Source organism: Aquarana catesbeiana, linkage group LG08 (assembly GCF_042186555.1).
Source record: "Aquarana catesbeiana isolate 2022-GZ linkage group LG08, ASM4218655v1, whole genome shotgun sequence".
Lineage (NCBI taxonomy): Eukaryota > Metazoa > Chordata > Amphibia > Anura > Ranidae > Aquarana > Aquarana catesbeiana.
The window spans coordinates 143,231,901-143,258,519 of record NC_133331.1 but is presented as its reverse complement, the minus strand read 5'-3'; the positions used below and the strand labels follow the sequence as shown (position 1 = coordinate 143,258,519).

The following is a 26,619-nucleotide window of genomic DNA, read 5'->3' as shown; positions in this document are numbered from 1 at the left end:
AGATGTGTACCGAGCCTTATGCTGGCCACATGGATCAATTTTCAGATGAGAATATTCATATGAAAAATCTTTGTACCTTTGCTGAATGAAAGCATGTTGTTTTAAATGTTCACTTGCTAATGAATGTAATTTCTGAATGAAAACCACATACGCTGTCTGAAAATTCCTTTGACCAAGCAGTTTTCTATTTCTAAATTTTCCTGTCACTGTGGTCGAAAACGGACGTCGATTTGACCCCACTAACAATTCAAAAATCGGAAGAACGTTCTTAAAATGTCTTTTTTTTTTTTTTTTTTTTTTTTTTAAGGAAGACATATGTTATATGCTGGCCACACAAAAACAATTATGGCCCGTACACACGGTCGGACTTTGTTCGGACATTCCGACAACAAAATCCTAGGATTTTTTCCGACGGATGTTGGCTCAAACTTGTCTTGCATACACACGGTCACACAAAGTTGTCGGAAAATCCGATCGTTCTAAACGAGGAGACGTAAAACACGTACATCGGGACTATAAATGGGGCAATGGCCAATAGCTTTCATCTCTTTATTTATTCTGAGCATGCGTGGCACTTTGTCCGTCGGATTTGTGTACACACGATCGGAATTTCTGACAACGGATTTTGTTGTCGGAAAATTTTATAGCCTGCTCTCAAACTTTGTGTGTCGGAAAATCCGATGGAAAATGTGTGATGGAGCCTACACGGTCGGAATTTCCGACAACAAGGTCCTATCACACATTTTCCGTCGGAAAATCCGACCGTGTGTACGGGGCATTACAGTTCTGTTTGAAAATCTGCAAATCAGTCAGATCTTTTTTTAAAGAAAAAAAAAAAAAAAGTTAGTTAGAGTATGATGGCATTTACCAGATTCAACCTCTGAGAATAACAGACATAAGAGATATACTGTATATACTGTTATTCTCAGAGTGGATTAGAGATTTTTCTCTCTAACCATATTTATTATTATTTTATTTATATTTACCACTGCATATAGATATTAAAGAATAAATTGCCTTTTTTTAAAACTTTACATAGTAACTAAATTATACATCCCACTTTTTTTAAGGTTATTAACCGAAACAATAAAATCGGCCAATTAATCGATTATTAAAATATACATTAGTTGCAGCCCTAAACAATGGTATCAATAACTAAGCACAGAGACAGCATAACTAAACGGCATCATAAACAGTTCATCAGTCCATAGAGCGGAATGGTGGGATGATGAAGGCGGCAGCTGTCCTTCGAGAGAGCCAACTCTGTATATAGAAGATAAAATGGGAACACAGGAAGCGCCACCCAAGTGCACTTATACAAAAGTATGAGGAAAGCAGAATACTTCTATGTTACTTCAAAAAAACAGTTTGAGGAAAGAAAATGTCATGATTTACAAAAAAGTATGTATATTATATAAAATGAACAAAAAAGTAAAAAAAAGCAAAAGCACACGTTATGGTGCAAGATTAAACCACTAAAATAAAAAGCAAAATAAATATATTAAAAGAATAAAATTGCTCTTACAATAAAGTGACTTAATCAGGTACAATATCCACTGGAACATCAGGTTTTGCTACCAGTTGCTGAACAGACTCACTGTGAAGCAGATACGGTAATAAAAAAAGGAGGACGGAAGGCAAGATAGATTCATCAATGTGGACACAAGGAGAAAGATCCCAAACTGTTAATGAGGGACTGGAGTGGTGTCTGTTGTGAACCACCACAACATATTTCCAAGCCTATGGGTGACCCTAACACATCTCATTTCAGCATCTTTCCCTCTCTGGGTTCTCCCAGTGTCCACATCAGTGAATCCAACTTGCCTTCCTTGCACTTCTATTAGCATCTTTGCAGTGAGTCTATTTAACTGGTGGTGAAACCTGGTGTTTCAGTGGATATTGTACACTTCATTGTAAGTGCAGTATTGTATTTTAAATTACATTTAAAGTGATTTACAGTGGTTAAAATGCATTTGATCCTCTGCAGATTTTGAGGATTTGCCCACTTACAAATCAAAGTCATAATTTTTATCATAGGTGTATTTTAAAATGAGAAAAGGAAAATAGAATCAAATCAGCGCAAACAATGTCCTAACCTATAAAGCTGCTGTAGCACTCAAAAGGTCAAAACACAAATCCTCAATGTAAACTTTTCAAATCATAAAATAGTGCAGCGCTATTAAAAAAATAAATTCATACAATTATTAAATGACAATAATAAAATCTTAGAAAGAAAAGTCCATGCATATGAGCAGGAGAACGAGATGAAATAGGAAGAGTCCTCAGCTGTGATCACTTGTGCTTGTAAATGCTTTTCAATCTTGTGCAGATTCTTGAAAACTCCGCCACCGACAGTAATACAAGTCGCTCACCTTGCACAATGGACCCACTGAGCTAACAGATACATAAGCTTTCCCCTCACAAGGGGTTACATGGAAGTATAGATGCTTTTCCAGAGATCCATCTAATAATAAAACTCCACCGCTTCACAGCTCCAAATCGCTCAAGTCTCCCAAACAATGGAGTTGGTGTGCATTGATTTCTTGTGTTTGGAGCCTGACTTGAGTGGATGGAGTAATGTCCTGGTTGTGACAGATCATTTCACTAGCTTTCCCCACTAGGGATCAGCAGGCCAGTACTGTAGCAAAAAACCCTAGTGGAGAAGTTCTTCATTCATTATGGGCTGCCTCAACGCCTACACCTACACTCAGACCAAGGTCGAGACTTTGAGAGCAAGTTAATCAGAAAACTATGAACTCTTAAGTATAAGGAAATCCAGGACCAGTCTTACCACCCTCAAGGGGATCTGCAACCCGAACATTTCAACCGTACCCTGCTGAATATGTTAGGAACCCTTCCCTCGGAGAAGAAACAGTGTTGAGGAGACCATATAGCTGCAGTAGTTCATGCTTATAATAGTGCCTCAAAATGATTCTACTGGGTATTCCCCCCTACTAAACTAATACTTTTTACTCAATGAACTGCAACTCAATTTATAACATTTGTATCAGGTGTTTTTTCTGGATTTTTGGTTGATATTCTGTCTCGATCATTTAAAATACACCTATGATAACAAATCTAGACCCTTAATTTCTTTGTAAGTGGGCAAAATGACAAAATCTGCAGGATATCAAATAATTATTTTCCCCACTGTAATCTGCACTATCCAGTGCATGTTTTTTTTATTTCTATGCCTATATATGGATACACCCAGAGCAGCTTTTGCTCCAGTGCAGAACAGTGCATTTGAAGTTTGATGGATGAACACCAATGATTTGTCAAAAGATAATCTGTCTTTCGATAGACAATATCTGACAAATCAATCAAGCAAAAAAAATAAATAAAATTAAATGAGTGAAGCTATTTGTATTTAACAGAGAAGTCAATATGAGTTAAACAAATCATTACCTTCAAAGATTACATTTAAAAAACATTAAAATTCACTAACCTGCAGTAAGTCCAGTCTGGTTGTTGGTTTCTTCTTGGTCTAGTGATCTGCTAACCTGAAACCATTTCAGGTCCTCTTCATCCAAAGCGATATCACCCCAATAAGCAGCTGTGAGAAAATGACAAGATGCATCATAAAAATGTATTGGTTATACATCAGAAGAACTCTTTGCCAACGCAATGAAGCGAGAACAGTCTACCTTGTTAAATGGGAACATTGACACTTTAGAGGTATAATGCAGATTAACACATTTTAATTCTAGAATGAGGATTTAGCCAAATATCTGATCTATGAACTGCAGACCAGCAGCTAAATATACAGCTGAAATATATCTAAGGGAAAAAAGCAGCTAAAAGGATTTGTAATTTTGTACAGCCATTTTTTGTAACTGAGGCACCCCAATAGGCAATACAGTCTGAACCTCAACTACAGTAGTGGTAGTAAATCTGGGTCTCAAAAAAAAAAAAAAAAAAAAAGACAGTGCAACATTGTCACCAAAAAGGAGGAAAAGTTTAAAGAAAAAGATTTTTTATAGCAATAGGACCTTCACCCAAAAAAGACTGCATGACATTCAACACAGCACTGATTCAGTAATAAAACCTATAATTGACATTCACATGACTGTCCATAGAAATAATCATCAGATTCGTTTCAGTTGGATTACAATTGAAGATGCTACCGACAACCACCATATTGGCAAAAAAAACTCAATTTTCCTCCGCTGGGCATAAGATGTAAAGCTAAAACTACACACACATGTGCAACATCTCCATGATGTTCATAGAGTATAAGGATAGTGATAGTTAAACCTAAGCTGCTCAGATGCAGCTAAAGCATCCACAGGCAAAGTCTTTTGTTGCAAGAAACACGGGGGGAAAAAAAAAAAAAAAATACACATACACATACAGTATTTGAATACTGCAGTTAATGAGCAACTATAAAGCCATGAGGAAAAAAAAATAAAATTAAAAAAAATAATAATAAATAATAATATAGGGGGGGGGGGATAACTACAGATCTGGGATACATAGCAAAAATTGATGGGGGACAATACCATTATTGATTGAAAGTACTGGATCCATGTCATCATGTGGAGAATATACTTCTTTGATCCTCTGTAGATTTTGTAAGTTTGCACTCTTAAAGAAATGAATGGTTTATCATTTCTATGATGGGTGTAGTTTAAATGAGATAGAATATCAACCAAAAACCCAGAACACACACACACTTACTTTTTAAATGGAGTTGCAGACGAGATTTGTTTCAGTCTGAAATACCGACCAGGAGTGGGGGAAAAAAAAAAAACTCAATTTTCCTCCGCTGGGCATAAGATGTAAAGCTAAAACTACACACATATGTGGAACATCTCCATGATGTTCATAGAGTATAAGGATAGTGATAGTTAAACCTAAGCTGCTCAGATGCAGCTAAAGCATCCACAGGCAAAGTCTTTTGTTGCAAGAAACACGGGGGGGGGGAAAAAAATATAATATATATATATATTTTTTTTTTTTTTTTTTTCCGGAAGACCCCATACTTCAAATGTTGGTCAGAAGAGTTGGGTACATTTACCTCTGAAAAGGAGTGTTGGCCGTATGTCAAGGAGTCAAGCATAAAGCACAGAGGAGCAATAGGAGCTGAAACTGTGGGAGTTACTCCTGCTGGAGTGCCCAAATATGACCGATTTGACACAAGTACCCAGTCAAGAAATGCCTTATGTGACAAGAGAAGATGAGGCAGGATCAACTGGAAGACCCACTGGGAAATCTTAGGAAGTCTATCTGATCGAGACCCTCAGATGCTGTTGAATAGTTCCAATGAGGGAGCAAAAGTAGACCATAGAGAGAGTGGGAATGAATGCGATTAGGAGGATGGAGTCATACCCATCTGAGGAGCCAGAGGGTGTTTGTCAACTGTTACTCCCTGAGAAACAGACTAAAAAAGTTGACCGCCCTTCATGATGATCATGATCGCTTAGGTCCAAACAGAACCTTCAAGTTATTCAGGAATAGATTTTACTGGCCATCCATGAGAGCCGAGGTGGAAAGCTAGTGTCGCTCTTGCATCAGGTGCATTCAGAGAGATTTTATCTTTGCAGGGCAGCCCCAATGGGCCATCTCCAGAGTCAAGGGCCAAAGGAGTTGGTGTGCACTGATTTGTGTTTGGAGCCTGAATTGAGTGGATGGAGTAGTGTCCTGGTTGTGACAGATCATTTCACTAGCTTTCCCCACTAGGGATCAGCAGGCCAGTACTGTAGCCAAAAACCCTAGTGGAGAAGTTCTTCATTCATTATGGGCTGCTTCAACGCCTACACTCAGACCAAGGTCGAGACTGAGAGCAAGTTAATCAGAAAACTATGAACTCTTAAGTATAAGGAAATCCAGGACCACTCCTTACCACCCTCAAGGGGATCTGCAACCCGAACGTTTCAACTGCACCCTGCTGAATATGTTGGGAACCCTTCCCTCGGAGAAGAAACAGCATTGAAGAGACCATATAGCTGCAGTAGTTCATGCTTATAATAGCGCCTCAAAATGATTCTACTGGGTAATCCCCCCTACAAACTAATGTTTGGAAGAGAAGCTCGTTTACTAGTGGACCTGGCTTTTGGAACATAGTTAGATCATACCTCTCAAGCCTTCTACCGGGGTTATGTCGATGGGCTTCGGAAAAATCTGAAGGTGGCCTATGAGAAAGCCAAGGAAGCCTTCACTAACAGAACAGGGGAACAAGAAAAACTTTGATCTCAAAGTGAGAGTTCAGGACCTACAACTGAGAGGATTGAGTGTTACACAATCTGGGAGTGCCTGGGAAGCATAAGCTGGCTGATTGATGGTGCTCTTAACCTTACATTGTCTGTAAACCATTATCCGGATTTCCTGTATACCAGATTCGGCCACAGCGTAAAGCCTAAAGGACGTATGTCAATGCTAGCATGCTCCCGCACTCCTCTATGACCCCCCCCCCCCCCCCCCACCCAGGCAAGCAAGGTGCTTTTTTCACCATCTACGCCGAAAGGTTGGACACTACATAACTACATCACCAGCAAAGCAGCTTCTTTATTATCCTATTAAAGACGAGACTGTGCGCTGCATTTTGACATTTCATCAATTACCATGTCACAAATGTTAATTCTAGATTATGAATGGTAGTTTACAAGACCGAACTATTCCGTGTCGTTCCTTGATTCCGATCATGCGAGTTTGTACTTTCGACTTGTGTGACGATTTCTGTACTGACCATCTGAAAATCGGACATTGAGCTGTGTTTGGTCAATAAATGTACTAGTCTGCTCATCCAGCTTTTGTCTTACGAAAAATGAAAATTGGATGTCGAAAAGAGCATACCAACGTTAAGAACGTCAGACAGGCCGTAGAATGTCAATTCCCTTCCGAAATTTGCATCACGTGTACGGGCCTTTAGACTGGGCCTCTGAAGACCTGGCACCAAAGCCATCTGCTGCCTATATCCGAGGCTGTCCGAGTACCTTCATCTTCCTGTCCGGAGACTTGCCAATCCCCTACGCTGAGGCCTAGAAAGCTTGCCGACCCATGCCACCTGAAGAGGAGAGTGATGAGGAGGATGAGAGAAGCACGTGCCTCCTTTATTGAACCTTTAGTAAGGGATCACCTTGATCCACTCCCTGTCACTAAGTGGGCCACTAGTTTGTTACTGGCCTGTCATGAACTTGATATAACCCTGCCTGACAATGTACATACATTTTTTGTTAGAAGATCCCTCTTTGGATCAGTTGTTGGCTGTTGAGGTGAGGTGATTCTATAGGTTGTGCTCTGTCTTTGGGACAAAAGACTTTCAAGTGGGGGGGGGGATGTAACAATGTGGACCACAATTGTAATGAACAGCTATTCCCTGCCCTGTCTGTCGTATTGTCCCTCTAGTGCCCAGCATTACTGGACTGACATAGTCGGAAGCCCAACCAAAAGGGATTGTGGGACTAGTAGTTCCATCAGATGGCTGTTTGCCTGACTGTACACCCGGACTACATATCCCAGTGATCCTTTCAAATCACCAGTGAGATTTCTGGAAAGAGCTATAAAAGGAGACCAGAGATCCACCCCACGCTCTTCATTCTCCTGGACCTTGTGTGAGATGGATCTCTACGTGCGGCGAGAAAGTGAGGTCGCAGCCTACCACACGGTCTGCAGTCATCGGACCTGGCCGAGTGAGGGTGCAGCGTTGCCTGCTGTACATTGGACATCTGACCAGCACCACCTCTACAGTGCAGCAACCCAAGCTTCATGCTCCACAACAGGTGACCGTCACAAGCGGGTCCACAGCCAGGACATCCATCCGGGATTCGCTAGCTGGAAGACATGGAATTGATCTGGTCGGTGAGAGGGCCATTGCCCATCTATGCAAACCTTTCCTTTGTGCACAATGTCCCAATGAAACCACAGACAGCTTTACTTTGGGAACACTTCACCGCACCTTTAGTTGAACACCGTACATAAGCATCTTTAGCTACAGTCATCAGATATACTACCACTCTGTTACACCTTATTGGATACAATTAATGAGCTCCGACTGCTGGTGAAGACTATCAGATCTGCAACGGGGACATTGTCATTGCTACCTAAAGGGCCCTCACACCATCCATGTTTAGCTTCATCTCTCATTAGGATTAAAGGTTAAAAACAGGCCAGCCTGGGTTCCTCTTTCTAGAAGTATTGTCAGAATTGATACTTAACCTTTCAGGTTATGTACAAGTGGTACTCTATTGTACATGTGTTAGAGCTGCACGATTCTGGCCAAAATGAGAATCACAATTTTTTTGCTTAACATAAAAAAGATCACGATATTCACGGCGTAAAATCTTTCCCATTATACAAAAAAAAATTGGGCTAACTTTATTGGTTAGTTTTGTTTTAATTCATTAAAGTGTAATTTTTTTACCAAAAAAAAAAAAAAAGCATTTGAACAACTGCTGCACAAATACAGTGTGACATAAAATATTGCAACAACCACCATTTTATTCTCTAGGGTCTCTACTAAAAAAAATAATATATATAAATTTTAACTTGAAACCAACAAATGTCAGAAAAAGGTTTGGTGTGAAAATGAGGGAAGTTTAACCACTTAAAACACTAAAGTGTATTCCTTTGATCTAAAGGACAAATTGTTACAATGTTTATACTCAAGTTTCACTGCTAAAGAATGTTGTGATTCTTGGCAGCCTGCCCTTTTTTTTGTCCTTTTTGACAGCTGTCAGCTTTAGCAGAGCAGAGAGAATTCTCTGCATAGAAAGAATCAGGAAAAATTTTCCCCAAGATCGCAATGGGGAAAATAAAAAAAAAATGAAAAAAAAATTTCGATAACAATTCAGAGTAATGGCAATGCAGATGAGCAGGTACATCCAAGCAGCCTCCTCAGGCTTCCATTCACTTCCTATTCCGTTTTGCCCATCAAACTCTTGGAGAGAAAACTATACAAGTCTTTAAAGAGTTGGTACTTAGTGATTTGGTAGCACTTAAAACCTCAAGAACTAAATACCAGGAGTGATTTTCACCACAACCTGAAACAAATCTGCGCACGTAACGACATTGTCATACGTCCCACGGACAAGGGTGGTAGTATTGTCATCCTTGACAAATGCGATTATCTAGAGGTGATGAATAGGCTCATATCCGATAGTGTGACTTATACTCAACTAGCGTCTAATCCTACAGCTAGGTTTAAGAAGGAGCTTTTGAATCTGGTTGATCGATTCTGGCAGGGAGTTCTGAATAAGAAAGAAAAAAACATAACTGGTACTCAGCACAGAGGGTACCAGGTATGTATTACTTACCCAAAACCCACAAAAATCTTTTAAAGCCACCGGGTCGCTCTACAATCAGTGGCATTAACTCGGTGACTTCCAGGATAGGAAGGTATGTGGATGAATTTCTACAACCCTTGGTGGTTGCTACCCCCTCTTATATAAAGGGATACAACACAGGTCATCAACCTGCTGGGCGAGTGTGAGTGGAGAGAAGGCTACATTTTGGCAACAGCCAATGTGGCTTCTCTCTATACAGTTATATTGCACCAGCATGGCCTAGAAGAAGTGGTCAAGGTTTTACCTTGAACAAGATCAATTTGCCACAGGTGCAGAGAGACTTCATTTTGGCCCGTTGCTTGTTTTTGCAACAGGCCATACTTATTTTTGGTTTGGGGAGAATTTTTCCTACAAACCTGTGGCGTAGCGATGGGCGCAGTCTAGCAAATGTTTATGGTCCATTGGGAAATTGGGGGGGGGGGGGGGGAGCGATACTGATCCCCCAAAAGAGTTACGCCTATGGAGAAGGTACATCAATGATGTCCTTCTCCTATGGGATGGGGACAAGCCTTCGCTTGAGGAGTTTTTCTCTAGACTCAGAACAATAGAGGCATCTCCCTCCCAGATCCATTTTCTTGACCTTAATAACTTGGTCAAAGACTACCAATACATACTTTAAAGGCACCGAACGTAATGCCTACACCCCCCTATCCAGTTGTCATCATGCTGCATGGCTTAATGTGGGCCAGAAAGGCCAATTTCAACACATCAGGCGTAATTGCACAGAAATAACTGATTACCAACAGCAGGAACAAGTACTTAAGATAACCCTACTCCAGAAACCTCATTTTGAGAAAGATTAGTGAGACCATTGTGAAAGTTGAAAATATGGATAAGGATCACATGCTTAATAGAACGAGAGGGTAACCGTGTACCAGACAATACATTTGGATGGTCCATCATTACAGGTTACTCATATCAACATTTCTCTGTTAAAAAAAAATCCTTACACACACACACGGGTATACTTAAAAATGATAAAATACTTGGTCCTGTCATCCCAGACTGAGTGAGCTACAGAGGAGCACTTTCTTTACGTCACAGTATTGCCCTACTATAGTAGACCTTCTGAAAACCATTTCATTCTTCCACTCCATGGAAGGCTATCTTCCCCCCCCCCCCCCCCCCCCATGTAGAAGAGTGCAGTATATGCCAGATAAATTCCTTTAGGGGACAAAAATGTGACACTTTTCAATCTACCCAGACAAAATAGGCTGTACAATAAAGAATCCTTTTTCACTTGCTCTACAGAATATGTTGTGTATTTGATCCAATGTCCATGTTCCAAACAATATATTGGACGTACCAAAAGGGCACTGCATGTACGCCTACCTGAACATGTGGGGGAATATCAAACGTGGTTTTAGGAAGCACAATCTAGACACTATGCTAAATATCATGGAGACGCTGCGGACCTCACTAATGAGACAATTTTGTTACATACTGCACTATAGAAGCATTTTTTTTAATATTTTCTGAGTGGCATCGTCCCAGCTGTGGTTCCAGACATTGATAAGGGTCTTGAGACAGATTTCCCTATGCTGGGTGAGACTGCTTTTTTAGTAGTCACTGAAAGCTGGCAAGCAGGCTACTTACTCACTTGGGTGTGGAATTGGATGCACATTCTTTGGAGGATCTTTCACAATTTCAATCTTTTGTAATTTGCCACTGATATCTCACATGGATGGATGTTTGTTTCATTCTTTGTTCATGGACTGAAATCTTCAGTGGGACTCTGCTTTAGTTTTTCTTTTACATATTTTTCACTTGAAAATTTGTCATGCTGTTATTTTATTAGCGCTGCACTCACTTTGCGTATATTTATCTACTTGGAGTTCTTGTATTAGACTTTAGTGCTGGCAGCTCGTTTTATTCACTATAATTTCATATATAGCAGCAAAATCCCCTTATTCTAGCTAGGGCTGAAACAACTAATCGATTTAATAATCAATTACTATTTTCATTAATTAATTAATTGGCCAGTATCATAATGGGGTAAAAAAAAAAAAAAAAACCCACACAAAAATGAGCCCTTTAGAGTACAAAAAGAGCAAATAATCGCTATTGTAAATATTACTTTCACAGTTCTACAAAAAAAAAAAAAACCCTTACAGTAGTGGTAATCTGCTTTTTTTGTACAATAAAGGGTTAATTTTAGTTTTTTTTTAACCCCATTATGTTACTAAACGTCTTAGGCCTGGTTCACACCTATACATTTTTTGGTGCTTTTTGCAGAGACGCACTACACTTCATTTACATGGTGTTCTATGGATCACGTGCACATCAATGCTTTTTTTCAGCCGCTGCGTATTTGGTAAGGGACAGGGACTTTAAATGCAAAACTGCTTTCAAAATACTTCAGTGGAGATGCTGCAGAAAAGCATGTAATGCGTTTTTGCAGCAATTTGTGTTTTTTAATCTTCCCAACAACAAATTGGCAAAAAAAAAAAAAAAACACACACAAAGCAAAAATGCAAATCGCAGCAAAATCGTGTGCACAAATAAAAAACGCACAGCAAAAAGCACTGCAGAAACAGATCAAAAGCAAACTGCATAGGTGTGCACCGAGCCTTATGCTGGCCACACGGATCAATTTTCAGGATGAGAATATTCCGACGAAAAATCTTTGTTCATTCACTGAATGAAAGAATGTTTGAAATTTTCACTTGTTTTTAAAATGAACGTAATTTCTGAACGAAAACCACATACATTGTCTGAAAATTCCTTTGATAAAGAAGCTTACTATTTCCAAATTTTCCTGTCACTGTGGTTGAAAAAATGAATGTCGATTTGACCCCATTAACGATTAGAAAATCGAACAATCGTTCTTAAAATTACATTTTTTTTTTAAATTTTTTTTTTTTTTTTAAAAAGGAAGACATTGTTTTTTTAAATGAAAAAAAAAAAAATTGATCTGAGTCTGATGATATTTACCAGATTCACCCTTTAATAGTATATCTCTCCTCTAATAGTATATACAGCACATCTCTCCTCTAATAGTATATACAGCATATATCTTCTAATAGTATACACAGTATATCTTCTCTAATAGTATATACAGTACATCTCTTCTGTCTGTTATTCTCAGAGTGGGTTAGATATTTTGCTCCCTAATCATATAGTTTCAGCTCCAATTCTAGCACAGCGTTCACCCTTCTGGACTTTTTTTTCTCAAATCCAAGCAGTCCATATCCCCACTTAATCTCTTCTCAAGAGAATAAATTCAGTTGCTCTAATATTTCCTCATAGCAGAGTTCCTCCATGTCTCTTATCAGTTTGGTTGCTCTTTGCTTCTGCACTTTCTCCAGTTCCAATATCCTTTTTGTGAATCCGTGCCCAAAACTGAGCTGCATATTCCAGATGAGGCATTACTAATCGTTTGTATGATTGAAGTAACAGACTTACTGGCTGGATCAAAATGTAAAAAAAAAAAAAAAAAAAAAACACACACCACACACCACACACAAACTCAAAGAATAAGAATTTGTAGGCGGCAAGACACTCAAATTTTGTTTTTGGGGTTAATATTGCTTTAACTTCCTTTCACTCTTTGCTGCTTAATTCTGCCAGGCATTAGCAAAAGAAAATTCACATGTAAATCATGAGCTGGATGTAACTTACATTGGTCTATGAACCACCCACATGTCAGGAAAAGGAATTGTTAAATTCAATCACAGCAATTGCTTCCAATACCATGCTGAGGATTAGCAGTGGCCACATACAGGCATACCAGTTGAAACTTCCACAATCTCTCCTGATGAACGATCATTTTAAAACCATGAAATATAGATTTGCAAAAAGAAAAAAAAAAAACCCCAAACAAGTTGTGTGTACTGCATTTTTGGATCAATATTCCAGTGGATATTTTTCTGATTTATCTTGATCCCCTAACGCTCTCAAAATTACCTGGTTCTAAAAAAAAATAAATAATTGCATTTATTCAGCAAACATTTTGGGTTCTTGCAAGGTTTATCTTGTTATAGGCTCCATTTCCAATATTGTTCAATAGGTTTTATTATATATTAAATATAGTATTTTGTAGCTTAAACTTGTAAAAGTAGCCTCTCGGCTAAGTTACCAATGATCTTTTCAACTGTAAGGGGGCATTTCTCCCTTTGACCATCATGCAAATGTAACAAGATTGGATGATCTTGTTATTAGCGAGGGTTCTTTGACACCCAATGTTTAATTTTAAAAGGTTTCTCTTGTGTAAAAAACAAAAAAAAAAAAAAAAAAAAAAAAAAAAAAAAGCAAACAAAAAACACCCCCAACTTGTGCAGGACTGAAAAAGGAAGCGGAGCCCGACAAGAGAGCTGAATATTTGTTCCATGTTGATCTGTTTTTCTTCAACAGACGTCAAGTGGTTTACTGTGAAATGCCATTTTACAAACTTAGAACAAGAGAAGGAAATACATTTGTTATGTGAGTTTTTCATAGATATTAATAGCCATGAACAATGTGTTCAACATGGTCAAGCTTTAATTCTGTATTTACATTGGTTCAGATACAAATTGCTGGAAGTCTTCCATACTAAAATTTTTACTTGGAATGGAAAGTGTTTGGGCAGCCAGCAGGTTTTTTTTTTTTTTTAGCTGAAACATTCTGACATAACTCCAGCTGTAGTATCTGGGGAAATCTTTAGATTCAATTCAACTTGCTCATTCATAACCCTACTAGTAAATGGAATAACCCAACTTCAGCCACATCAAAACAACCGTTTCAAGGCCCTTCTGCCAAAACCAACTATTCATTGGACTTCAATGATCCATCTGAATGTAGTGAAAAATTTAAATGCCACATTGCATATTTTGAATTATTACACGGTTATAAATATATGAAATGGATTAAAGTGGAACTTGCATAAAAAATATTGTGCAACCCTACAGCTGTGCAACAGTACAAACAACAAAAAAAAAAAAAAAAAAGTTAACGTTATCTAGCATTGCCTACTTGCTTTTCCTAAAAAACAAGCTCTAAAAATGTCAGCTGGCAGATAGATCCAGCCTGGTAAAGTAAAAAAAAAAAAAAAAAAAAACCTGGGATCCACAAGTATTTAAGTATTTACAGGCTGGTGTGAGGAGCAGTGAGGTTTTGAGTCATCACCAGTGTGTCTACTAATAGTGTACAATAGTTACAGATAGTTTACTCTCAGACATGGCACAAAAACACACCAATTTCCAATGGTATCTGCTAGTGTGCGTCATTTGCCAAGGACTCTGGCTGTTTTCTTGTAAACTTGGCAGCCATGTAGAAAAACACTCACACAAGATTATATTGGGCATCCACAACCTACTATTAAAAGGTTGAAGAAGAAAGGAGGAAGGAGGAAGGAGGAAGGAGGAAGGAGGAAGAAGAATCTAGCCATCGGAAAAAAAAAAATAGGATTTTTATAACAGCTTACCTGTAAAATCCTTTTCTTTGAAGTACATCATGGGACACAGAGCCATAGTAGTTACTATGTGCGTTATAGGCCACCTTCAGGTGATGGACACTGGCACACCCCAAGACAGGAAGTCCACTCCCTATATACCCCTCCCACTACTGGTAGTACCTCAATTTTTGTAGCAAAGCAATACACGTGTATACCAGAAAGAAGGGAGAGACCTGTGCCCCATGATGTACTTCAAAGAAAAGGATTTTACAGGTAAGCGGTTATAAAAATCCTATTTTCTTCTTATCGTACATCACAGGACACAGAGCCACAGTAGTTACTATGTGGGATGTCCCATAGCAATGCCAACTGAAGGGAGGGAGACAACAAAAGTAAGGCACCAAGAGACCAGAGGACTTATACTGCTGCTTGCAGCACACTGCAGCTAAAGACAATAACCTCATGACCTTTTACATCTACTTGATAGAATCTGGTAAATGTATGGACTGAAGACCAAGTTGCAGCCTTGCAGATTTGAGCCATGGAGGCTTGGTGACGCACTGCCCAGGAAGTACTAACAGCCCTGGTGATGTGCGCTTTAATATGAAAAAGGTGGAACTTTCCTCTTTAAACCATAAGCTTGAACAATCACTTGACAAATCCATTTAGAAATAGTAGATTGATGCTGCCTGTCCTCTTAGAACCTTTAGGCAACACAAACAAAACATCCATTTTTCGAATCTGAGCAGTCGCCTTCAAGTAGACCTTGACTGCTCCCACCACATCAAGAGAATGTAATGCCTTTTCTTCTGTAGAACAGGGTCCTGGGAAAAACGAAGGTAGAATATCCTGGTTTAAATGAAAACCTGATACTACCTTCGGTAGAAAATTAGGATGACAACAATATAACCTTATCCTTGTGCATAATTAAATATGGCTCTTTACAAGAAAGAGCAGCCAACTGATACCCTTCTTGCAGAAGATATGGCTACCAGAAAAACTAGTTTCCTTGTCAAAAGGACTAAGGGAATATGTTGTATCGGCTCAAAAGGCTATTTCTGTAATGCAGACAGGACTAAATTCAAGTCCCAAGAGTTCAGGGGAGACCTAACCGGAGGATTAAGCCGCGTTATCCCCTGAATAAAGCTAAGAACCAAAGAGTGCGAAGCAAGTGATCGCTGAAATACCGATAAAGCCGAAACCTGGCCCTTGATAGTACTCAAGGCCAGCTTCTTTTCTAATCCCATCTGTAGAAAGTCAAGGATTCTACCTATGATATAAATTTCCTGGGGTACCAACCCCTGGATTCACACCAGCAGACATATGCCTTCCAGACTCTAAGATATGACTCTGGAAGCCGGCTTCCTTGCATTAACCAGAGTAGACATCACTGAACCCGACAGCCCACGCTTCTTCAGAATGTGGGTCTCAATAGCCAAACCGTTAAATTTAGCGTTTATAAGGTAGGATGGAATACCAGACCTTGCGAGAGGTCTGACCATGGCGGTAGGGTCCATGGGTCTCCTGCCATCTTTACGATCTCTGCATACCAAGATCTCCTGGGCCACAAGAATCACCGCCTTCCCTTCCTGCTTGATCCTGCGAAGAAGTCACAGAAACAGCAGAACAGGAGGGAATGCATAAAATCAGTGAAAACTGATTCCATGGGAACACCAAGGCATCTGTTCCGCATGCCAGCGGATCCTTTGTCCTTGACACAAAATAGTCGATCCTTTTGTTGAACCTGGACGCAAACAGATCCATGTCCAGAATTCCCCATTTTTGAAAATTTGTCAGAAAAATGTCAGGGTGAAGAGACCATTCTTCCGGGAGCAACTGCTGGCGACTTAAGTAGTCCACCTGCCAATTCTCTATTCCTGGAATGAAGACTGCCGATAGGATACGATTCACCTCTCTCTGGGCTGCATGACTTCTTGTGCACCCTTGCTGATTGATATAGGCCACTGCTGTGGCATTGTCGGATTGGATCCTGACAGGATAATTCCGTAATCTGAGCGTCCAGGCGTGCTGCCCGAATCTCTAGAATATTGATGGGCAAGGTCATTTCTGATTTGGACCATTTCCCTTGGACAGACACTTCTTTCAGAACTGCTCCCCAGCCCAGAAGGCTGGCATCTGTTACCACCTTCCAGGTAACTGGTAGGAAGGATTTCCCTTTCTGCAGATTCTTGGCTATCAACCACCAACTGAGGCTTTGGCGCACCTTTGGGGATAAACGCATTGGGAAGTCTAGAGCTTGGAACTTCTTGTTCCAAGTTGATAGGACACCATTTTGCAGTAGCCTCGAATTAAATTGAGCATAAGGAACGGCCTTGAATGAAGCCATCTTTCCCAATAATCTCATGCAAAGTCAAATAGAAGGATTCTTCTTTGCTTTGACCAGCTGAATCAGTTCCCTTATGGAACTGATCTTCGCCTGGGGCAAGAACACCCTTTTCTGAGCTGTATCTATGATCAGACCCAAGTATTCCAATCTCCTCGATGGTTTTAAGGAAGATTTCTCTAGGTTGAGAATCCAACCTAGGTACTCCAGGTAGCCGACTGGTGACCAAACTCTGGTCTAAGCGGGCTCTTGACTGGTCTACCAAGAGCAGACCGTCTAAGTAAGCTAGAATAGTTATACCTTGAGCCCTTAATCTAGCTAAAGGAGGAGCCAGGACCTTTGTAAACACTCAAGATGCAGTAGCTCGACTGAAAGGCAGAGCTACAAACTGAAAATGAAGAAGCGTAGCTATTTCTGGTGAGCGTGAAAAATGGGTACATGGAGGTAAGCATCCTTGATGTCGATTGACGCTAGAAGTTCTCAACCTTGTAGAATGGAGATTACTGATTGGATTGACTCCATGCGAAAAGAGCGGGTATTCAAAAAAACGGTTTAGATCTGAGATCTAGAATGGGTCTGACATCCCCGTTTGGTTTTGGTACCGTGAAAAGGTTTGAATAAAACCCAAATCCCTGCTCTTCCATGGGGACCACCGATATCACTTTGAGACAAAAGATGGTCCAATGTTTGCAAAGAGCTTTCTCTGAATCTTTGGGAATGTTTGATCTCAGAAAATGAGGAGAAGAAGACTCTCTGAACTCTAGTTTGAACCCTAGAGTTATTGAGGAAGCCACCTATTTGTCTCGACACTCTTCCTGTCAGACCTTTGGGAACTGCAGAAGTCTTTCCCCCCCCCCCCCCCCCCACGCAAGCGGGGGCACCCCTTCATAAGGAGGTTTTAGTATTTTGTTTTGTAGGTTTCCTTCCCCAGGACCTCTTTTGTCCATGGGATTGACTGAGGTTTACCTCTTGAACTTGACGGTGGAGGCCGTTGTGACGCCCTGGAGGCTGATGCCCCTGGTACTGGTGAAGAAGCCTGTTTAAAAGAAAAACGCTTACTCCATTTTTTAACTGGCAAAAGGGAACTTTTCCTATTAGAAATTCTTTGGATGTATTTATCCAGATCATCCCCAAACAGCCATTCACCGCGAAATGGAAAACTAGCCAGGAGATTTTTGCAAGGCTGATCAATTTTTCAACTATATAGTGTTCTACACATGCACTAGCCCAAGCGCAAGTCAAGAGGCCAATTCTTGGGCCTGCTGATTAGGCATAATCTTGAGCACCTGTTTAAACTGGTTTCTCAAGGATTGACATACACCGAATGGCTGCGAGCGTCACTGAACCTGCCAAAGAAAAATTGTTTAATAGGAATTCCAACTTCTTATCCACTGGATCCTTCAGCATTTGAGCATTGTCTACCGGACAAGTCAAACTTTTCTTCACAGTGGAAATAGCAGCGTCAATTGCTGGCATACCCCATTTTTTCTTAAAATTCTTCCTCCATAGGATAAAGTGTTGAAAACTTTTTCGGAGGAAAAAACGGTTTCTGGGTGATCCCACTGAGAATACATAAGCTTTTTCAGTAATGAATGGATAGGAAAAGCATGAATAGCTTGGGGAGGCTTTAGCAAACCCAAACAAGAAGTGGGCTCATCAACCCACTCAGCTAATGGTAGCATGAATGTGGAGCGGACCAAATCAGTAAGCTTGTACCATCAATCTTTCAGATTGTGAACCTGATCCTTCTGCATTTGACCCCCTCAGAAGAGGAGTCATCAGCCTGTTCCTGGTCCCCTGAGAGAAATTCATCATCTCCCGCCCCCGGTTCCTCAGTTTGAGGGTAGAAGGGGACCTATCGCGCTTAGACCCATTCTGGGATGCGATTAAAGCTGTTATTCTCTGCTCTAACTCCAATATGGTTGAGGAAAAAACCTCTACAGTAACAGACAGGGGCTGCAGTGTTGGGAACAGTTGCAACACCTGACGGCCCTGATGGCTCACTGACCAGCCACCTCAGAACTCTCAGGGGAGGATGCAATTTTTTTTTTTTTTTTTAGAGATGGTTCTAGATTTTTTTGCGGCTGAAGAAGTCCTTCTTGAGCCCTTTTGGGTTGTTTCTAGCCCCCCTTCCGACCATAGCCAGATGCACAAATGCAGAGGTACTACCAGAAGGATCGCATCCACTGCTTGAGCAATAGTCCAGCCCTGTTGCTGCTATTAAGGCTCAGCCTGATGCTAATAGTAAATGTGTCAATAGGAATGCCTGTGTCACCAAAACCTCTTACATGCCCCTTTTTGCTCGTGTCACTCCGGCATCTGCAGCCAGCAAAAATTGAGCTTTTAAAGATACTCCCCCACTGGACGTTGGAGGATGCCAATGCCACGCTGAGCACCGCCTCCCAAACCTTCAGAGACTGGGGGACCCTTGGGGAACCCACACTCCTGGACCCATAAAGCACCCCGCCAGTAAAACTATGGCTGAAAATACTAAAAAGTAATGGATCCCGGGGTCCAGCTCTCTAAAAAGAGAAGAGTTACAGGCTAAACCTCATGTCTTCCGCCACAAGGCCCGGGTACCATTCAATTCGACCTGAAGACACTTTGAATGGATCCAGGAGCATGGCTGGCCCCAGCAAGGATTGCTCCAGTGGAGCTCAACACAGCACATCTTTACTCGTGACCAACACCTTAGGCACTGGCGAGAAAAAAAAAAAAAAAAATCGAAGTTACTTACCGGTAACGTTTTTCCAAGAGTCTCAGGGCAGCACACGAGAGACCTCGGCTCCTCCCTTAAGAAACACCGCCTCCACCAGACCTTTAAGTTGCCCGTTCCCTCCAGCCCATCAGTTTTGCGCGAGAACCTCCGGCTAGTCTAGGGAGACATAAGAACACACCATAATAACCTTCATATTCCTGATGTTCACGTCCTAGTTGCAAGACAATATTTTGGGTGGGTACTGGTGCTGTCCTGAAAGACTCTTGGAAAAAAACGTTACTAGTAAGTAACTTTGATTTTCCCTATTTCGTCTTCCAGGACAGCACACTTGAGAGGATAAGCGAGCACTTACTCTAGGGTGGGACTACTGCCTGTAGAACTTTGCACCCAAAGGCCTGATCCTGGGCAGACAATAAGTCCAGTCTGTAGTGCTTAACGAAAGTCTTAAAACTTGACCACGTTGCTGCTCTGCAGATTTGATCGGGTGTAGCACCAGCCCACTCTGCCTGTGACGCTGCCATGGCCCTAGTGGAAGGAGCCCCAATACCCTCCGGGGCTTCCACCCCCTTTGCTGTATGGGCCTGACTGATAGCCAGCCTTAGCCATCTGGCTATAGTGTGGGTAGAGGCTTTGGAACCCTTCCTAGCCCCTGAAAAAGAAACCAAAAATCTGATTTCTTAAACTGTTCCGTAATTGCCAGGTATTTTAATGCACATCTTCTGACATCTAACCTGTGGAAGACATGCTCCTGTTCCTTCACAGAATTTGAACAAAAAGTGGGTAAACCGATTTCCTGGCTTCTATGAAAATCAGAAACCACTTTTGGAAAAAAGGTCGGATCGGTTTTAAAAACAATCCGATAAAAACTTGAAAGAAAGGGGCCCTCCTAGAGGGCTTGTAGCTCACCAACCCTCCTTGCAGTAGTGATAGCTACTAAGAAAACTGTCTTGAGGCTTAAAAACTTCACTGTACAAGACTCAATAGGTTCAAAAGGATCCTCTGTAAGAGCCTGCAATACTAAGGATAGATCCCATACTGGAAAGGGGTGAGAGCTGACTGGTCTCTGCCTATTTAAAGCTCTAAAAAACCTGGATATCCAAGGATTTACTGCTAGCTGTTCAAGGAATACACTTAAAAAAGTCAGGTGTCGGCTTTAAGGGTACTAAGGGACAACCCCTTGTCTGCCCCACTCTGTGGGAACTCTAGCACTGCTACTGGACTGCGAACACCAAAGGAGCTCTCTGCGCAACAAGAATTTAATTTCTTCCAGACCTTCAAATAGATCTTGCACGTCTCTTTCCTAGAATTTAGAAGAGTTGTTACCAATCCTTCGGAAAACCCCTTACTTCTCACCATGTCCTCTTCAGTAGCCAGGCTGCCAGATTCCCCTCTCCACCTGAGGGCAGCAGATTGGGCCTTGATAGAGTAGATCTTCCCTGACCGGCAATAGCCAGGGTGGTTCCACCTCCAGCTTCTTTAGGACAGAGAACCATGGCCTCCTAGGCCAGTGTGGCGCTATCAAGATCAGGGTCATGTCCTAACTGGAATCTCCTCAAGACCGCGGGCAACAGAACAGGAGGGGGGGGAGGGCATAGCATTTGGAAAAATGCCATCTCAGGGAAAGGAAAGGAAAGGAAAGGAAAGGAAAGGAAAGGAAAGGAAAGGAAAGGAAAGGAAAGGAAAGGAAAGGAAAGGAAAGGAAAGGAAAGGAAAGGAAAGGAAAGGAAAGGAAAGGAAAGGAAAGGAAAGGAAAGGAAAGGAAAGGAAAGGAAAGGAAAGGAAAGGAAAGGAAAGGAAAGGAAAGGAAAGGAAAAGGAAAGAGAAAAGGTCCACACATGGGACCCCCCACTTCTGGATAATCATCTTGTAGATGACCTGAGGACCCAGTCGCTCTCCCTCAACATCCTCCGGCTAGGAAGTCTACTCTCTGGTTTAAACACCCCCTTTAGGTGAACTGCTGATTGTGAGAGCACCGTGACCTCGGCCCAACCGAAAATAGTTTCCGTCAGGGTCAAAAAAAAAAAAAAAAAAAAGGAACCGATTCTGGTGCCCCCGTCGGTTGATGTAAGCAACTGCTGAGGAATTGTCTGAGCGGATCTGCACCCGGAGCTCCTGTTGGAAGGCTCTGAGAGCCAGAAAACTGGCCCTCAGTTCTCTCCAGTTCGAGGACTGTCTTGCGTCCTCGACTCCCCAGGAACCCTGCGCCAGACTCACCCCCAGGTGTGCTCCCCAACCTGTGCCGCTTGCATCTGTGGTAACAATCTTGGACACTGGCAGTACCCATTCCGGACCCTGTGATAGGTTTGCTGCCTTCCTCCACCACCACAGGGATCTCTTTACCCATACTGGAATGAAAACTGCTGAGTCCAGGGACTTCTGAGTGCGGTCCCAAACTTCCAGAATAAATAACTAAAGGGCGGAAGTGCAATCCTGCCCACCTTACTGGTGGGAGGGCAGCTGTCACCAATCCCAAGGCTGACGTGGCCTTTATGGAGATTTGTTGATTGCCCTGCAGAACTGCCAAGGCTTTTTCTATTTTGCAAAATTTTTCTTCGGGAATAAAAAAAAAAAAAAACTCTCCATTGGGTTGAGTCCAGGGTGTAACCTAGCAACGAAATCCTCTGGGATGGAACCAGGCTGGATTTCTCCAAATTTAAGAGCCATCCCAGATGTTCCAACATACTCCTTGCTATCTGCAAATCCTGGACCAGCTGCTCCGGCGAAGGAGCAGGTCATCCAGGTATGCGATTACTGATATTCCCCCGAAGACGCAGAAAGGCCAGAGCCTCCACCATAACTGATGAATATACAGGGCGAAGAAGATAGCCCAAAAGGGGAGGGCCTCTGTCCTGTCCTCTGTGATCGGAATGTGCAGATAGGCATCTCTTAGATCTATATATGCCATGTAGCAATTTGGAGGAAGCAGTGTTTTCACAGAATAAATGGAGTCCATCCAAAACTTTTTGTAGGAGATTGATAGGTTCAGGAGTTCAAGTTCAGGATGAGCCTGAATTTCCCTGAAGGCTTCCGAACTACAAAGATGTGGGGATAGAAACCCCTGCCTATTTCTCCGGATGGGACACGTCATGTTACATCCTGCTGTTCTAGATCCTCCAGTGAGGCTAGTAATGCCTCCGACACCTTGGCAAGTTCGTAACTAGCAGTGTGTGTGTGTGTGTGTGTGTTAGGGCTTGAGAATTCTAATCTGTACCCCCTCCTTACAATCCTCAGTATAAACAGATTGGAGGTAACTGTGGGAGGAAGGCACCCAGTCTTCCTCCCACTAGGGTTAACCTGTCATTGGGGTTTTCGGGGCTGTTCAGGAGGGCGAAAAATCGCTCCCCCGCGCCCTCTGCCCTTGTTGGTCCAAACTTTTTCCTGAGACTCTGTCGGAAAATTAAACTTCCTTTGCAAGAGAGTTTATTTTTAGGCTGTTCCTTCTTTTTAATTGGCCGTTCGATCAAGAACCGCCTCCAGATCCGGACCGAACAGCAAGTCCCCCATGAAAGGGACTCGGCAAAACTTGATTTTCGAAGCATTGTTCCCTTGCCAGGTTTTTAACCAAAGAGCTCTCCTGGCTTAATTGGCTAAAGCAGAAGATCTAGCGGACCGACTCCGCTGAGGCATCAGCAATGTATGCGATCTCCTTCAAAAACATTGGGAAGGGGGAAGGAGGAGAGAATAGTCTCCTTAGCGGTCCCAGCTTCAATATGAGCTTTTATATGTGTTAGCCAGTGCTCCAGGTTACGTGCCACCACTGCGACAGCCATGGCAGGCTTAAGGTTGCCTAGAGAGGAATCCCAGGATTTTCTAAGAAGAGAATCCATTCGCTTGTCAATGGGGTCTGCTAGCACCCCACTATCGCCAAGTCTGTTTTTCTGGGTACCTGAGAGAAGGCTGCATCCAGTCTAGGTGACTTGTTCCATACAGCAGCTTCATCCTCTGAAAAAGGAAATCTGCGCTTTAATGCTCTAGAAAAGAAAGGTTTCCTTTCTGGGTCCCGCCATTCCTTTTTAATGGTGTCTACTAGGACCTCATGTACCGGAAAGACTTTTCTTCTGCTCACCAAGACCCACGTACATTCAGTCATGTAGAGACAGATTTTTTTTTCTCCTCTTGGCTACCTAGGGTGGTGTGGATTGCTCCCTAGAGCTCTTCCACTTCCTCTAAAGAGAGTTTGTATCGGGAGGTTCTGGAGGACTTGCCGTCCACCTTCTCATCGTCTGATTCTCTTGAGAAATGTGAGGATGCACTACCTGGTTCATACTCCAAAGCATCTCTGGTGCCCCCCGGTAACCCCTCGCTGACGGAGGGACTGAAGGACCAGGTGCGACATCTTGCTGCGCTGGCAGAGGACTGGCTGGGGGCTGTATAGGCTGAAAATTTTCAAACAGTGCTTTAAAAGATTGAAAAGTGCTGGAAAGCTCCTTAACAGAAGCTGCCAGGTCAGAGCTTTGTTCCATAGAGTGTTCCTTGACTAAGCCCTCAATGCACTTATTGCACAAAATCTTCCCCCAGGACTCCCCTAAAGTACTCCTACATGATGGGCACCTTTTGGACACATGTAAGGGCTTGGTTTTTTCTGCAAATTTGTCCTGAAATGTCAAAACAAGCCCCGACAGCATCAGCAACGGTTTAAAAAAAAAAAAAAAAAAAAAAAAAAAATCATGTGACCAACACCAGGAGTGCACCCCCCAGGACCAACCACCACCAGGGTTCCCAGACGTGTATCTCCTCCCCTCTGATCACTAAGAGGGGGGGTTCACCCGTGGAGCTAAGTGGGAACATGGTAAGGGACAACCCCAGGGTTCCACTTACCTTAGCGTGGCTGGTGCTGGTGTCACCCGGCACAGAACAGGAACCATCAGTCACCGACATCCCTCCAGCCAGAGGAGTGGTCCGCTTCAGGATGCTCCTCTAGCTGTCACTACAGCCTTAATGGAGCCTACACCAGCCGTCACGCCGCTTGTTTTCCGTCACGCAGGCCGGAACTGGAAGCCGCGGGTCAAACGGAAGTGCCCTCCCCGCTGGAAATGACGTCGCCCGTCATCCGACCCAGCCTTGAGCTCCATGTTGACCGCCCTAGAGAGAGGGGGATCTGGACACTTCCGCAACACCTTCCCCAGGCAACGGAGAAACGAACACCCAGGCGTCCACATTCCCCAAGGGAGGACAGGAAGCGCAACGCCACTGCGGGTAACCGGACTCCCAAGCCATACTGCTGTGTATGAGAGACCTGTCTCTCCCTTCCAGGATCACACCGGCCTTAGCCTCCGCAGCTGAAATAGCCCAGGTTCCTAGCGATGTCTCCTTGCTGGAGGAAACACCAAAACTGACGGGCTGGAGGGAAGGGGCGACTTAAAAAGGTCTGGTGGAGGTGGTGTTTCCCCAAGAAGGGAGCCGAGGTCTCAAGTGTGCTGTCCTGAAAGAAGAAATAGGGAAAAACTGAGGTACTCCCAGTAGTCAGAGGGGGTTATATAGGGAGTGGACTTCCTGTCTTCGGATGTGCCAGTGTCCATCACCTGAAGGTGGCCTATAACCCACAAAGTAACTACAATGGCTCGGTGTCCCAAGATGTACAATAAGACATATTAAGTAATCAAAACGGATATGTGGAGATGTAATTATAATAAAATTGTATATTTGGTTTGTGCCAAACCTGTATATATAGGTTGTGGATGAAGAATATGCTACAGTCCTGTGGATGGTTGAGTATTTTCTATATATCCGATTATAGGGATGGGGAACACCCACAACCTGCCCATAACTGATATACACTCACCAGCCAATATGTTAGGTACACCTGTTCAATTGCTTGGCAGCACAAATTGCTAATCAGCCAATCACATGGCAGCAACTCAATGCATTTAGGCATCTTAACACGGTGAAGACGACTTGCTGAAGGTCAAACTGAGCATCAGAATGGGGAAGAAAGGAGATTTAAGTGACTTTGAACATGCCATGGTTGTTGGTGCCAGAGTATTTCAAAAACTGCTGATCTACTGGGATTTTTACATACAATAATCTCTAGGGTTTACAAAGAATGGTCCGAAAAAGAAAATATCCAGTGAGCAGCAGTTGTGTGGAAGAAAATGCCTTGTTGATGTTAAAAGGAGAATGGGCAGACTGGTTTGAGATAAAAGAAAGGCAACAGTAACTCAAATAACCACTTGTTACAACCAAGGTATGCAGGATACAAAGTCTGAAAACACACACACACACACACACACACACACACACACACACACACACACACCAAACCTTGAAGCAGATAGCTGACAAGAGTGGCACCCAGTTTGGTCTTCTGCTGCTATAGCCTAAGAACAGGAAACTGAGGCTACAATTTGCAAAGGCTCACCAAAATTGGATAATAAGATTGGAAAAACGTTGCCTGGTCTGATGAGTGTCAATTTCAGCTGTGACATCAAGATGGTAGGGCAAGAATTTGCCATAAACATGAACACATGAATCCATCCTGTCTTGTATCAACAACAGTTCAGGCTGGTGACGCAAGGCAAATTTTCTAGGCATACTTTGGCCCCCTTAGTACCAAATGAGCATTGGTTAAAACGCCATGGCCTACCTGAGTATTGTTGCTGACCATGTCCATTCCTTTATGACTAGAGAGTACCAAACTTCTGTTGGATGCTTCCAGCAGGATAATGCACAGTGTCACAAAGCTCAAATCATCTCAAACTGGTTTCTTGAACATGTCAATTAGGTCACTGTACTCCAATGGCCTCCACAGTCACCAGATCTCAATCTAATAGAGCACCTTTGTGATGTGGTAGAATGGGAGATTCGCATCATGGATGTGCAGTGGACAAATCTGCAGCAACTGTGTGATGCCATCATGTCAATATGGACCAAAATCTGAGGAATGCTTCCATCTTGCTGAATC

At 42.3% G+C, this 26,619-nt stretch overlaps 1 protein-coding gene across 2 annotated transcripts in view; it reads right to left on the bottom strand.

Moving 5' to 3' along the window:
* The window catches only part of TLL2 (tolloid like 2), a 323,112-nt gene that overhangs the window by 203,867 nt on the left and 92,626 nt on the right, over nucleotides 1-26,619 (bottom strand). Inside the window, exon 2 of one of the 2 annotated variants that reach the window (XM_073596512.1) lies at nucleotides 3,449-3,556. In XM_073596512.1, coding sequence (XP_073452613.1) covers nucleotides 3,449-3,556 — 108 coding nt within the window. Of the gene's footprint in view, nucleotides 1-3,448; nucleotides 3,557-26,619 lie in introns of those variants that run through there. The other variant, XM_073596513.1, reaches the window with a different exon arrangement.